An 11,786-nucleotide genomic window follows, 5' to 3' on the forward strand; every position below is an offset into this window, starting at 1 on the left:
TCAAGCATTCTGATAACTTACGTGAAGGGAGGCCTGACATCAAGGTTGGCATCCCAGCATCGGGTCATGATCTCGTTGAGAACGGGTAAGCATTCTGATAACGAAACGCTGCCTGCACTGCTGTCATGTTATAAGTTCAGTTTCAATAGATAAATAAAACAGAGAAAGTATTAGCAGATGGGTCATTTTCTGAACAAGAGTTTTTTTTTTGGACCAGTAGGTTTTCTGAACAAGAAATGCCAGACCATCCATCAAAGCAACATTGTTAGGATGTTCCATAAAACTGCAGAAACTAGATTAAGTTGATCATCAGCACAAGTTAATTACAAATGAAGGTCTATTTGACTTATTTATGAGACAAGAAAGAATAAGAAACAGGGAATAGCTGGAAGAGTAAAAATAAATTAAAGGAAGATCAATTCTATGCATAAAGTTCCACGGATAAAAATCATTAGTAACATTCAATTAATTCCAATGACAGTATGCATATGATGTAAATTTTCGTAAATAGAGTAAACCCATCAATTCCCAGAATGTTCAATCCAACCATGTCATCAGACTAATAGGGAGTTGGGTTCCATATAAACACGGGACAGAAATATGACTTTGGAGCCGGATAAAACAAGAAGAACAGAAAATGTATACCAATCCATCAACCAATACATAATTAGAATAATTTATCAGTGACAATCCCATCTGACTGACTTAAAAGTAGATCAAACAAGACCTGATACAATTCCATATAAGGCTTCTTTGACTAGGGTTAAGTTGAATCAGACTGATCTTTTGGTTGTTAGCAACATCCATGGCAAAGCAATTTTGTTTAGTAAGTTTTGTTATTTTTTTAGACCTCCAACTCTTCTACAACGAACCAATGTGATGCCATTGGTGCCACCTCATTAAAAATGTTAACTTTTTCTTGATTTTGAATATTTCAATTTTACATAGTTGCTCTCAAAATTGTAAAAGAGTTGTAATTGCATTGTTACTCTATTTTAGCGATCTTAAGAGGAGCAACCACCGCATACCAATTCTTGCAAGTGAAGTTTCTGAACTCAAAGAAAGTTGTCCCTAATATAAAATGCAGCACTAATCAGAAGTACATTAGGATTAGTTTTTTATGCATTTAGTTGTTGTCGCTCAAAATTTCTTTGCACTTCAATATTTGCTGTTTATCCTCAAGTACAATAACATGATGCCATGACCCAAGTATGATAGGATCAACTTTTTTTTTTTTTTTTTTTTTTTAAAGTTATAAAACTTCATATCACTTTTTTTTTTTTTTTTTAAAAAAAATATTCTTTATTGATAAGCGCAAAAAGCACAACTCAAATACATGGAGACACTCGTAATCCCATTTTGTAAAATTTTAAATATGAAGTTGAGTACTTCGATACATCCAGTATTTGGCTAACTTATTGATATTAATAAATTTTTACTTATCAAAAGAAAAATAAAGTTGAGTATTATAATAATATTTAATAGGTAAAGATATTATACCATATAAACAGTTCACTAAATGTGTACTATGCTTAAAAAATATAAATTTTTACAGATATGATTTAAACATCGGCATAAAAGATATAAAAGTTAAATTTATTTTTATTTTTTTTAAAATAAGTTGATATAACGGGCTTACTCATTGGGAAAATAAACAAAAGATTTATTTTTTAAAAGAATTATTAAAATTTAGATGAAATTGAAAAACCTATAAACTATTATTCTTGATAGTTAATATTATTTTGAGAGACTACGTATAGAAAAAAAACTAAACAAGATATGTGAGATTTATATAAATTAAGAAATGATCAATAAAAATTCTCTGACCACACATTTCTCGCTCCATCAATAAAGTGTAGGCCCAATCCTTAATAAACTTTAGGACATGGTAGGAAAAATAAATAAATAATGGTAAAAAGAAAAATCAAGGAAAGGATAATTCTTATTATCAGAAATTAAAAATTAATGAATAAATTGGCAAAACTGTGTCGCGTGCGACTGCAAGATTAGTTCTGTTAATAAAATCGGCACTCTCGCCCCATAGAATATGATATTAATGGCGTTGAGGTGACTCGTTTTAATCGGGTGGCGTCTAAACAGAGCGCAAACCGGCATGTTGAGTTTGAGGACCTCAAAAAACTCTACTCTTTCATCTTTGGAGGACTTCTGTCGGATCAGACACTCGCTTTACTTTCTGGTGTTATCCCGTCTTTAAGAACGTCTATCTCTCTCCCTATTGCCTTAAAAATTTATTGTTACTCTTACATGCGAGGTAATTCGGTTCCTAGGTTCATAATTTTCCTCCTAGTCCAGGGTTGAAGCCACAAAAGACACGAACATTTCAGAAAGTTCCCTCGTAAGAAGAAAAACCCGAGCAGGAGTTCCGACTGTGCTCCAGTTTTGTCGGAAGGCGGTCCCTTTGATTCAGGTACCTTTTTTTCCCTTAAAGATCTTCATTCCAATAGTTTTATGACAATCTCAATTGGATTTTTTTGTTTTTGCTATAGATTTCCGTTCTTAATGGTTTCGTGACTTGTGCGGTTTTTGTGGAGCAACTCAGTGGTTTTATCAATCAAGATTTAATTTTTGCATTACCTGTTTGATTGTTATCACATTGGAAGTGTCTAAGTTTGTTATTTTAATGCTTCCCGTGTCTTGATTATTTGGAAATATAATAATGACCGTGACAGCTTATTCTGTTTTTAGATTGATTTCGTAAACAAATTTTCTATTTCTATAAAATTAAAATCAGGAATATATTCTGATTTTGCTGCTACTGTTTCAGGGACTCTGTATAATCTATAAGGTTTTGTACCTCTCCTTAAGCTTTTCTTTGATTGGAGGCTTGGAGTAGTTTAGCATTTTGCAAGTTCTGCTGAGGCCCTGGATTGAAATGAGAACAATGGCCCGATCTCTTAGCCACTTTCGATTGGCTTTTCGGCATAAAAAATATAATTACTCAGGTGGCTTTGTGAGAACCCGGATGTGTTTGATAGAGACCAATACTGGGACTGTATGCAAGCCTGCTAACAATGCTGAATTTGAGAGATTTCAAGACCTCAAATTAATGATCTCAAGATCCATGTCGGTGGATGCTGCCCATGCTACGAATAAAGGTTTTATTTTTTTATTATTTTTTAACTATTTCTTGTTGTCATCGATTGAAAATATTACCATCTACTAACGAAAATGTATTGAAATTTAACATGACTTTCCTGGTTTGGGTCATTTTGGTTTAATTGCAGATGTGGATAGAGCTGGGCCTCTAGTTGAGTATGAACAAAGAATTGCTGCTGGTGAACTTGTGGATGGCGATAGTTTCCAGGTATGACACAGTTCAACCGTGTGCTTGTTTGCGAATAATGAGACATAAAACTGATAAAAGGTGGCAAATGAAAGGTATTGCTATAGAATTCCCAATTACAAGTACCATTTCGAGCATTATATCTTCCTTTCTTCTCACCTTTTATTAGAACTGTACTCTGATTTTACATAGCACCAGTGCAAATTTCTGAATGCAGCTTGACATTCTCCTAATTTCCTGTTGTTTGAGTTTTGAATTGTAAATTATGTCTCACTTATAAAAAAAAAAATTGTAAATTATGTCTTAATGGGCATTGTTAGAAGTGAGTGTGTGTGTAAGATGGTAAGAGCTGAAGGACTTTGTCCTTCAAGTGTAAAGACATTGCCTTTTATCAGTTTTGGTTTACTTGTGGAATGGTATAATGAGAGAAATTTCACAGGTAGACACCTTAAGAGAACTTCAGAGACTATATGACGAGCTTGTTGCTTCAGCTGATGCCTGCCAGTTGGATAGGTATTCAGCTTCCGAAAAAGCTGGACGGTAAATCTTCCATCTGTTCTTCCTGTATTGACACTTCACGAAGGTGGATGGTTCTCTATGTGCGTTTATTTCAATAATGCTTTTGATCAAGGAATTTAGAAATTTAAATGTTCTTGTTGTTTGTTTTAAAATAGGAAGAATAAAGCTGCTAGGACTCCTTTTTGACAAAACCAAATCTGTGGTTGAGGGAGGATTTGAGCCCCGCTTGTGGTTAAAAGTTGAATAGGAGCTCTCGAGGCTAGGAGTCGTAGAGCTTCTTTTAAATGATTTTGGAGCCCTAAAAAGCCGTTGCATGTAAATGCTTCCTTCCAAACGACAGACCTTTGAGGCCAAATCTTTCTACCATGCACTCTTCCCTTAAGATGAGATGGCCCACCTTTTCTTTGGAAGAATATTTGGAGAAATAAGGCACCTTCAAGGGTAGCATTCTTTGGTTGGTTGGTAACATCATGGAATAGTGGTGGATAGAGATTCATGGGTATGGATATTTCACACCTTTGGGATTGAGTATATCATGCCTCAGCAAGTTGTGATTTGATTGCTTGTTGACTTAGTCCTGTTAGTAGCCAGAGTAATTTAGAGGTTGGAGGATGGTCCCCATGTGTTTGATGTGGTGTATTTGGTGGGAAAACAATGCTCAAACTTTTGAAGTGGACATTTAAGAATCATTTGATTTCTTTTTATGTATAGACGGTGGTGTACATTAGTTTCCTCTCCTATAGCTTTCTAGATTTCATAGAATCATGTTCTTTTTCTTCATCCATAGTTAGGTGTTTCTTTGTTTGTAAGTAATTAAAGCTTAATTTCATAAAAATTTAAGTGTTTCCTATTGTATACTTCATGCCTACTTGGGTTGCAACATGGTATATTTTTTAAGTTTCTTAATAAAGAATTCTTTTAAGTGTTTAGTTTGCAGAATTTTGAATCTTTGCATGATGATATGAATGATCGATAGCTTTCTAACGGGAAGGGGGTGTTATAGCCAGTTAGTCACCAATTTTCTTGTATTCAGGAGTAGGTGGTTGTGGTCTCGTTTCATCCCACAATCTTCATTTTCACCTGTCGGAGGTCTATATCTTTATGGAGGAGTGGGCACTGGGAAAACTATGCTGATGGATTTGTTTTTTGATCAACTGTAAGTTTGATATGCAAATTTAATATGTTATGGTTTTTGCCTCTCTTTGTCTGCACCTGTCATTCAGGATGATTGAGGAAGATTCCAGATAAGCACGTATGTAAATTTATATGGTTTTAAGATTTATATTATTAGACCTTATTCTCTTTCAACTCTTTCTTTTTGCCATCACTGCGGGATTTATCTCCCAATACTTAATTTCTCCTTTCTCAGGCCCTCTAATTGGAGGAAAAGAAGGATCCATTTTCATGACTTTATGTTGAACGTTCATAGCCGCTTGCAAGTAAGAATCCAGATCCATAATTATGTGTTTGCTTAAGTTAAGGAATTTCATTTTCAATAGAGAACTATTTCTAAATTTCCAAAGCATACATGCATGCTACATACATACATGTGTACGTTTTACATGGTAAATTTGTCTTCCAACCACCGGAAGTTTATACCTTTTTTTAACAGGGGCTATATCTTGGATGTAAGGTCATAAGCTTACAGGCCTGACTGTTCCAATACCCTGACTGGCTTGCATATTTATGAAGCTATTTTCCTTTCATTCTTTCAATCTGATCTCATTTTTGGTTTGAGCAATTGGTCAACAAAACTAAACTTACATTTTGGACCACAAAACTTTCTCTGTTATAAACAAACTACTTGTGAATTCGTTACCACTATGTGGACCAGAGGTCATCTCATTCTCTATATAGAGTACTATTTTTATGCAGATTTTGAAATTAATCATGAATGTTGTATACTTTGGCAGAAGCACAAGGGTGTGGCAGATCCACTCGAAGTTGTCGCAGGGGAAATTTCTGATGAAGCAATTCTATTATGTCTTGATGAATTTATGGTAACTTACTATTAGAACTCATTATTTGCCTCCTCTTGTAGGTCATATCTGATTGCTTTGTATTTTTATGCCATATATTGACATCATGTGTGACTCCATAGGTGAATGACGTCGCTGATGCATTGATACTAAACCGTCTATTCGGACATCTATTCAGCAATGGCATTGTAAGTAGTCTAATTTCCTCTGTTTTCTTCTGTTCTCTGCTCTACGCAGTAGGACTTTGGATTTTTGGCTGAAGTCAACATAACGATCGTATGTTGTGTTTGTGGTGGGAGGCAAGTATAGATTCTCGTTGCCACTTCAAATCGTGCTCCAGATAACCTATATGAAGGTGGACTGCAGAGGGATCTCTTTCTACCCTTTATTTCGACTTTGAAGGTGTGAATATGGATGTTATACCAAAGCGCTTGACCTTAAGCTTTCTATTGAGTTTGTGTGCACAATTTCTCACTTGAGCCTGTGATTTGGAGGAATGCATGGTCTGAATCTGCATTTGTGGCCATGTATAAGATGTGAAAGACTCCAAAGCTTCTTATATTTCCAATTATATTGATGGTATAAATTGGGAATTATTCTGTGCAGGAACGTTGTGTAGTTCATGAAATTGGTTCATCAACAGACTATCGGAAGATGACTTCGGTATGTTATCAGCTCAATATGATTCTTTTTTTATACATGGCTCGCACATTCAGCTGATAAGTCTTACTTTCTATAGATTTCCAACTTTCATGCTTGTACTTAAATTGTAGGCTGAGCAAGGTTTCTACTTCATTGGCAAAGACTTATCTGGCATTCTCAAGCAAAAGTTTCAACAACTGATTGCAGATCATACAGTCAGTCCACAGGAGGTGGAAGTAGTTATGGGAAGGACATTGCAGGTATTTGCTAAGTGATGCTTCAGTGCCTTTTCCAGAGCATGTTGCTTGATCAAAATTTTCTTTTTAAAGCTTTTGGTGCACTAACCTCCTTCTGTTAGGTTCCCCTGGCTGCTAATGGATGTGCATATTTCCCATTTGAGCAACTCTGTGACAGACCACTTGGAGCTGCGGACTATTTTGGATTGTTCAGTAAGTCAAATCTAGTTGGCTGCATTGATGTGCTTGTTAGGATATATGTGGTCAACTCTAAATGGTGGGATGAGGCTATGTTGTGTCTGAGTTAAGTTGGGTATTAAAGACCAAGGCCTCGTTCACTTTCACAAAATTTCTCAACTTATGTCATCTGATCTAATCATTACAATTTTTCCAAATTCACACGCAAAATAAAATAAATAATTCAACTTTTTTCACTCTCAAAACAATAATAATATTAAAAAATATATTCTAACAATATTTTATTTAACTTTCAACTTTCATCTCGTCTCATGTCATCTCATTTGCGAAAACGAACGAGGCCTAATGGATGGCCCTTGTAAATAGTGACTGTTGAAAATAAAAAGGTAAAACATACAAACTGGGCAATCGTCTATACTCTGCATTTTCTATATTTTCTGAACCTTTATATATTTTTCTAAGCCCTGGTGTAAATTAGATCTGGTAGCTTCTATCCATTTAAGGAGATGATTCTTTATGCTTTTGGCAAGTTTCCAACCGGGCATATGTCCTAAGTTGGAGCTTCCAAAATGGAAAGTTTTATCATTATGCTTGCCAGATATCTAATGTGCATTGCTTGGGTGCATGTTTTGTGTATGTTTATATAGGTATCAACGTTCTAGAATTTATCCTTATACAATTTCACTCATTTTCTTGTTGTAGAGAACTTCCATACCCTGGCATTGGAAGGTGTCCCAATTTTTGGATTACACAATAGAACGGCGGCATATCGGTTTGTCACTTTAGTTGATGTATGCTTCAGTTGTCCTTAATTGGTTTGGCTTGCCCCTCTAAATCTTATATTACTAGAATTTGGGCTTTGTATTGTAGGTTGGTGTATGAAAACATAGGGTGCAGTTTATTGCCAAACATGATCTTGCTTCTAGGCAGCACCATGAATTTAGAAAAACAACTATTATTTGCATAGGCTGCACAAAAAGTAAAGAAAAAAGTCTTTGCATGCATATTGATTTCTTTATTATAAGTGAATGCAATATGCATATTGATTAAAGCCTTATACTGAAGATAATTCATTGGAGTTGAATCTCTCTGGCGTATTTCATTTCATTTAGCCTTATGTAATGAGTCAGGCACTTCTTTTTGCTTTTATTATTCATTTATTGGTTTCCTCCTAGTTTTGTTCTTTGAAGTTCTTTTTAATTGGCATACGCAAAATGGTATTCATTCTGGAAAGGATTCTTTAAAATTTGGAAAGAAAAGCAAATATAAATGTAGATAGATATAAAATTCTATTGTTAAGTTTGAACCCTGACAATCTCTCTGGCAAGGACTTTGGTCAAATGAAAGGAGATTCACTAATGTTAATTTATCTTTTTTGGATCAGAAGCTAAATAGAACCAATGATTCCACCGTCCTGTTACAGGTAATGTACGAGAACAAGGCCAGAATGTTGTGTGCAGCTGAGGGTAGTCCTCAAGAGCTTTTTGAAAGGGTAGTGACAATTTCAGATGCTCAACACATTGCACCTAGAACTTCTTCAAGATCAAGGAAAAGTGATGATTTGGACCTTTGTGTGGATAATGAACTGGGTTTTGCAAAAGATCGCACCATTAGTAGGTATTGTGCTTTTGTTTTTTGTAGAATGTGTATTTTTTTTTATATACCTTCAGGCCTTTTTTTGATCTTCTAAATTCCTTTTAATGTAGTTGAATACAGATAAATAGATAATGGATTATCCTAATCAGCTTTTGCAGGGTTGGGAGCTCTGTTTTTCTTCACCCCCAATGTTCTGATTACCTTTCTTTGCATGCCAACATATGCACCTGAAGTGTTAAACCTGTTTTTATTTTGGAAATTTGCTTGTTTAGACCTAAATTGAACAGTAATTGTATTGTTCAATTGTTTCAATTTTGAGGTTGGAGGGTGTAGAAGAGGCTGGTGCAAGTACTATGCCTTTAAGGGGAGGTTTGGATAGTGAGTTGTGTTGAGATGAGATTTGAAAGTTGAATAAAATAGTTAGAATATAGTTTTTTAATATTATTCTTGTTTTGGGATTTGAAAAAGTTGAATTATTTTTTATATTTTGTTTGAAAGTTTGGGAAAGTTGTAATGATTAGATAAGTTGAGATCAACTCTGGGTCCAAACAACCCCTAAGTCATGCATAAAGTTAATATCACTTGATTTTCGACAGAATATGCTATACACTTATTTTTAGAAGTCAGTGATCTTTTGGTGTTTTTTTTTTTTTTCCTTTATTTTCCAAAAGCTGTTCTGTCAAATCATGCAAGGTTACTTTCTAGGTTTCTCTCTTGAAGGCATGATCTAAAATGAGACATGTTTTCACTGTTCAACCTTTGGAGCATGTAGGATTGTTGACACTACTACCGAAGGAACATGTTTAGGTTCACACGATTGGTGGCATTATTTTTTCCTATTTCATGGTTCTAGGAACAGATATGGCATGGGAGGTTGAAGTGAGACTTGTATCGTTTTAAGGCATTTTGTATGGAGTTTCATTGCTTTCAAACTTGGTGGCATTCTGTGCTAAAACCTCATCTCTTGGTTCTGTCTCAACATTGCTACCCTTTGGTTTTCTGTCTTGTAGAATAGATTAATCAATTTGGTATTCCTCTCCTGTTGTAAGTGCTGATTTGGAAACCACTCATCAATGCAGATTAACTGAAATGAACAGCAAGGAATACTTGGAGCAGCATGCTGCTATAATATCGGCTGAGAGGCAACTCTCATAGGAAGGTGGCAATCATTTATCTTACAGGCGTGACGGGGGAAAGGATCCATTGTCTTCCCAGTCCACGGTTAAATCTTGTTAGTAAAATGTCATATTAGATATAATGAGGCCTACATCAGTTTTGATGAAAATAAGGCTATAATGAAATAAGAAAATGGCAACAGGCTGCGCTCATGCCAACCATTAACCATTGTAATTCCATGGTACTGGTCCAAAGCGAACACCACAAATTACGGATTGTGTACTTTTTTTTGTCCATTCAAGGAGCAATTGACTGAGTCTGTGATATAATAAAACTACTCTATCGAGAAACAGCAGATAAGTTAGTCATGAATAAAGAACTTGAATTACAAGTAATAGACTTCGGGCGACTCGCCCCTGAACACAACGGTAAATTGAGAACCACCACTTCATGCTCTTATGAACGAAACAAAACAAAAATCCCCAAATTCTACAATTTTATCAGCCCTAAAGTGCTCCTTAGTGGCAGGACCCAAAGTGTGCGCGCGCGCGCGTATGTACAAGAATAGTGCCTTTTATTTTCATGGGCAAAAACAGATGCTCCAGCTGAAAATGTCAGCACAGAGTGCGTGTATGTATGTATGTAGGAATGAGGAGTGTTCTCGTATATCTTGCCCAAGTGTATAGGTCAACCCGAGACAAGAGGGCGTTAATTAGCCTTGGAATGATTGCCAAAGTACCAAAAAATCGTTTTGAGATTCACATAGAAGCCAGAAGTCAATCTATTAAAGATAAAATTATGCTTACCAACATCTCTCCTTCATCTTTTCTCGCTTTTCCTCCACCAATGGCTCCAACCGGCGTATGGCTTTCTTAGCTTGGCCCTTCGAAGAATCCAACTCCAAAACCCTTTTCATATCTATTATCTACAAGTAGATCAGAGAACAAAATCAACCAAAAGATCAGGACAGCATGCTGTTCGTAACAACGCTACATGATACAAGACATTGAAGGAAACAAATTAAAGATTAATCGTATTTAGCAATAATCTCGTGGCTTAAGTGTTATATTACATCCAAGATTACCGGCAATAGCCTCTTCAAAGCGTTCAAGCTTTTCCTGAGCCTTTCCTCTCCTAACCAAAGCTAGGATTTAGTTCTAACGCTTTTGTACGTTCCCTGAGTGCTTCCTCATATTTTCCCTAATTGCGTATAAATGAAGTAAAAATTAAAGCTATATACAGAAACAAGAAAAAATCATTGGTTTAGATGAATATGAAGCACATCTATTCAAAGCAAATTGGTATTTTGTATTCCAAACCCACGAAAACAATTTGCTTTCAACTAGGAGAAGAATGCATCCCATGTAGGTATTTTGTGTTCCAAACCCCAAGAAAACAATTTGCTATCGACTGAAGAGAAGAATGCATCCTATGTAGCCGCTCAAATTGAGAATATCTCCACTTTCGTACTTTGGTTTTTATCCAATATTATCAATTATGGCACCGATTACTAGGTGCCGAAGAAAGACAGGTTTTTGTGCCGAAGGCAGTCTAAGAAATAAGCATCAGAATGCCAGAGTTATCAGGGCTAAACATTCCAAACTTCAGCAAGTTTTTTGAGTTGACTTGTGATGCATCTCATGAGGGATAGTCCTAAGCCAATGAAAGCACCCTTGCTCTATGTTTCAGACAACAACCCAATGAAGCCAAGAAAACGAATTTTAACTATGACCTTGAATTTAATTTAATTTTTTTTTTAAAAAATCTGACCTTGAATTCTATGTTGTGGTGCAAGCCATCGAACATTGGAAGCACTTTCTGCCTCATAAGGAGTTTGCCTCGTAAGTAATCTGCAGGCATGCAGGGTGGAGTGCATTCTGGCAGTAATACTGCTTTGTTATCAAGTACCGTTCAGAGACCAAAAATGAAGTACTAGATATTCTCAGCCAAAAGGTGACTTAGCTGAATTCTATGGCTTTACAAGTGATGCTTTTGAAGAGCTAAAGAAAGTATGCCGGTGATTCATATTACCATAGATACAAATATGCAGCATAATTTATTTTTCAAGCACTCTGACTTCAGTCTCCAAGATGGATATCATTCTATGATTTCAATGCACAGAAGAATATAATTTGCAGGCATGCAGGGTGGAGTGCATTCTGGCAGCATCTCAACTTTGTATCAAGTACATGTCAG

General features: G+C 35.7%; 1 protein-coding gene and 1 long non-coding RNA gene across 2 annotated transcripts; one reads left to right on the plus strand and one right to left on the minus strand.

Annotated features, from left to right (window-relative positions):
• The first annotated feature begins 1,987 nt into the window (after positions 1–1,987).
• On the plus strand, positions 1,988–9,942 carry LOC122318922 (AFG1-like ATPase). Its single transcript, XM_043136678.1, has 15 exons — positions 1,988–2,428; positions 2,786–3,116; positions 3,246–3,325; positions 3,744–3,844; positions 4,857–4,979; positions 5,193–5,262; positions 5,737–5,823; positions 5,925–5,990; positions 6,112–6,204; positions 6,409–6,465; positions 6,576–6,704; positions 6,803–6,893; positions 7,581–7,669; positions 8,302–8,495; positions 9,554–9,942. The coding sequence occupies exons 2-15, from the start codon at positions 2,894–2,896 to the stop codon at positions 9,627–9,629; spliced, it is 1,479 nt and encodes a 492-aa protein (XP_042992612.1). The 5' UTR covers positions 1,988–2,428; positions 2,786–2,893; the 3' UTR covers positions 9,630–9,942.
• Positions 9,943–10,314: 372 nt separating this feature from the next.
• LOC122318923 lies at positions 10,315–11,540 on the minus strand. The gene is made up of 2 exons (XR_006244936.1): positions 10,675–11,540; positions 10,315–10,515 (listed from the first exon to the last, which is right to left on the minus strand). It is a non-coding gene; the product is annotated as an uncharacterized LOC122318923 (long non-coding RNA).
• Between the last annotated feature and the right edge of the window lie 246 nt (positions 11,541–11,786).

The sequence above is a fragment of the Carya illinoinensis genome, chromosome 8 (genome assembly GCF_018687715.1).
Source record: "Carya illinoinensis cultivar Pawnee chromosome 8, C.illinoinensisPawnee_v1, whole genome shotgun sequence".
Taxonomy (NCBI): Eukaryota; Viridiplantae; Streptophyta; class Magnoliopsida; order Fagales; family Juglandaceae; genus Carya; species Carya illinoinensis.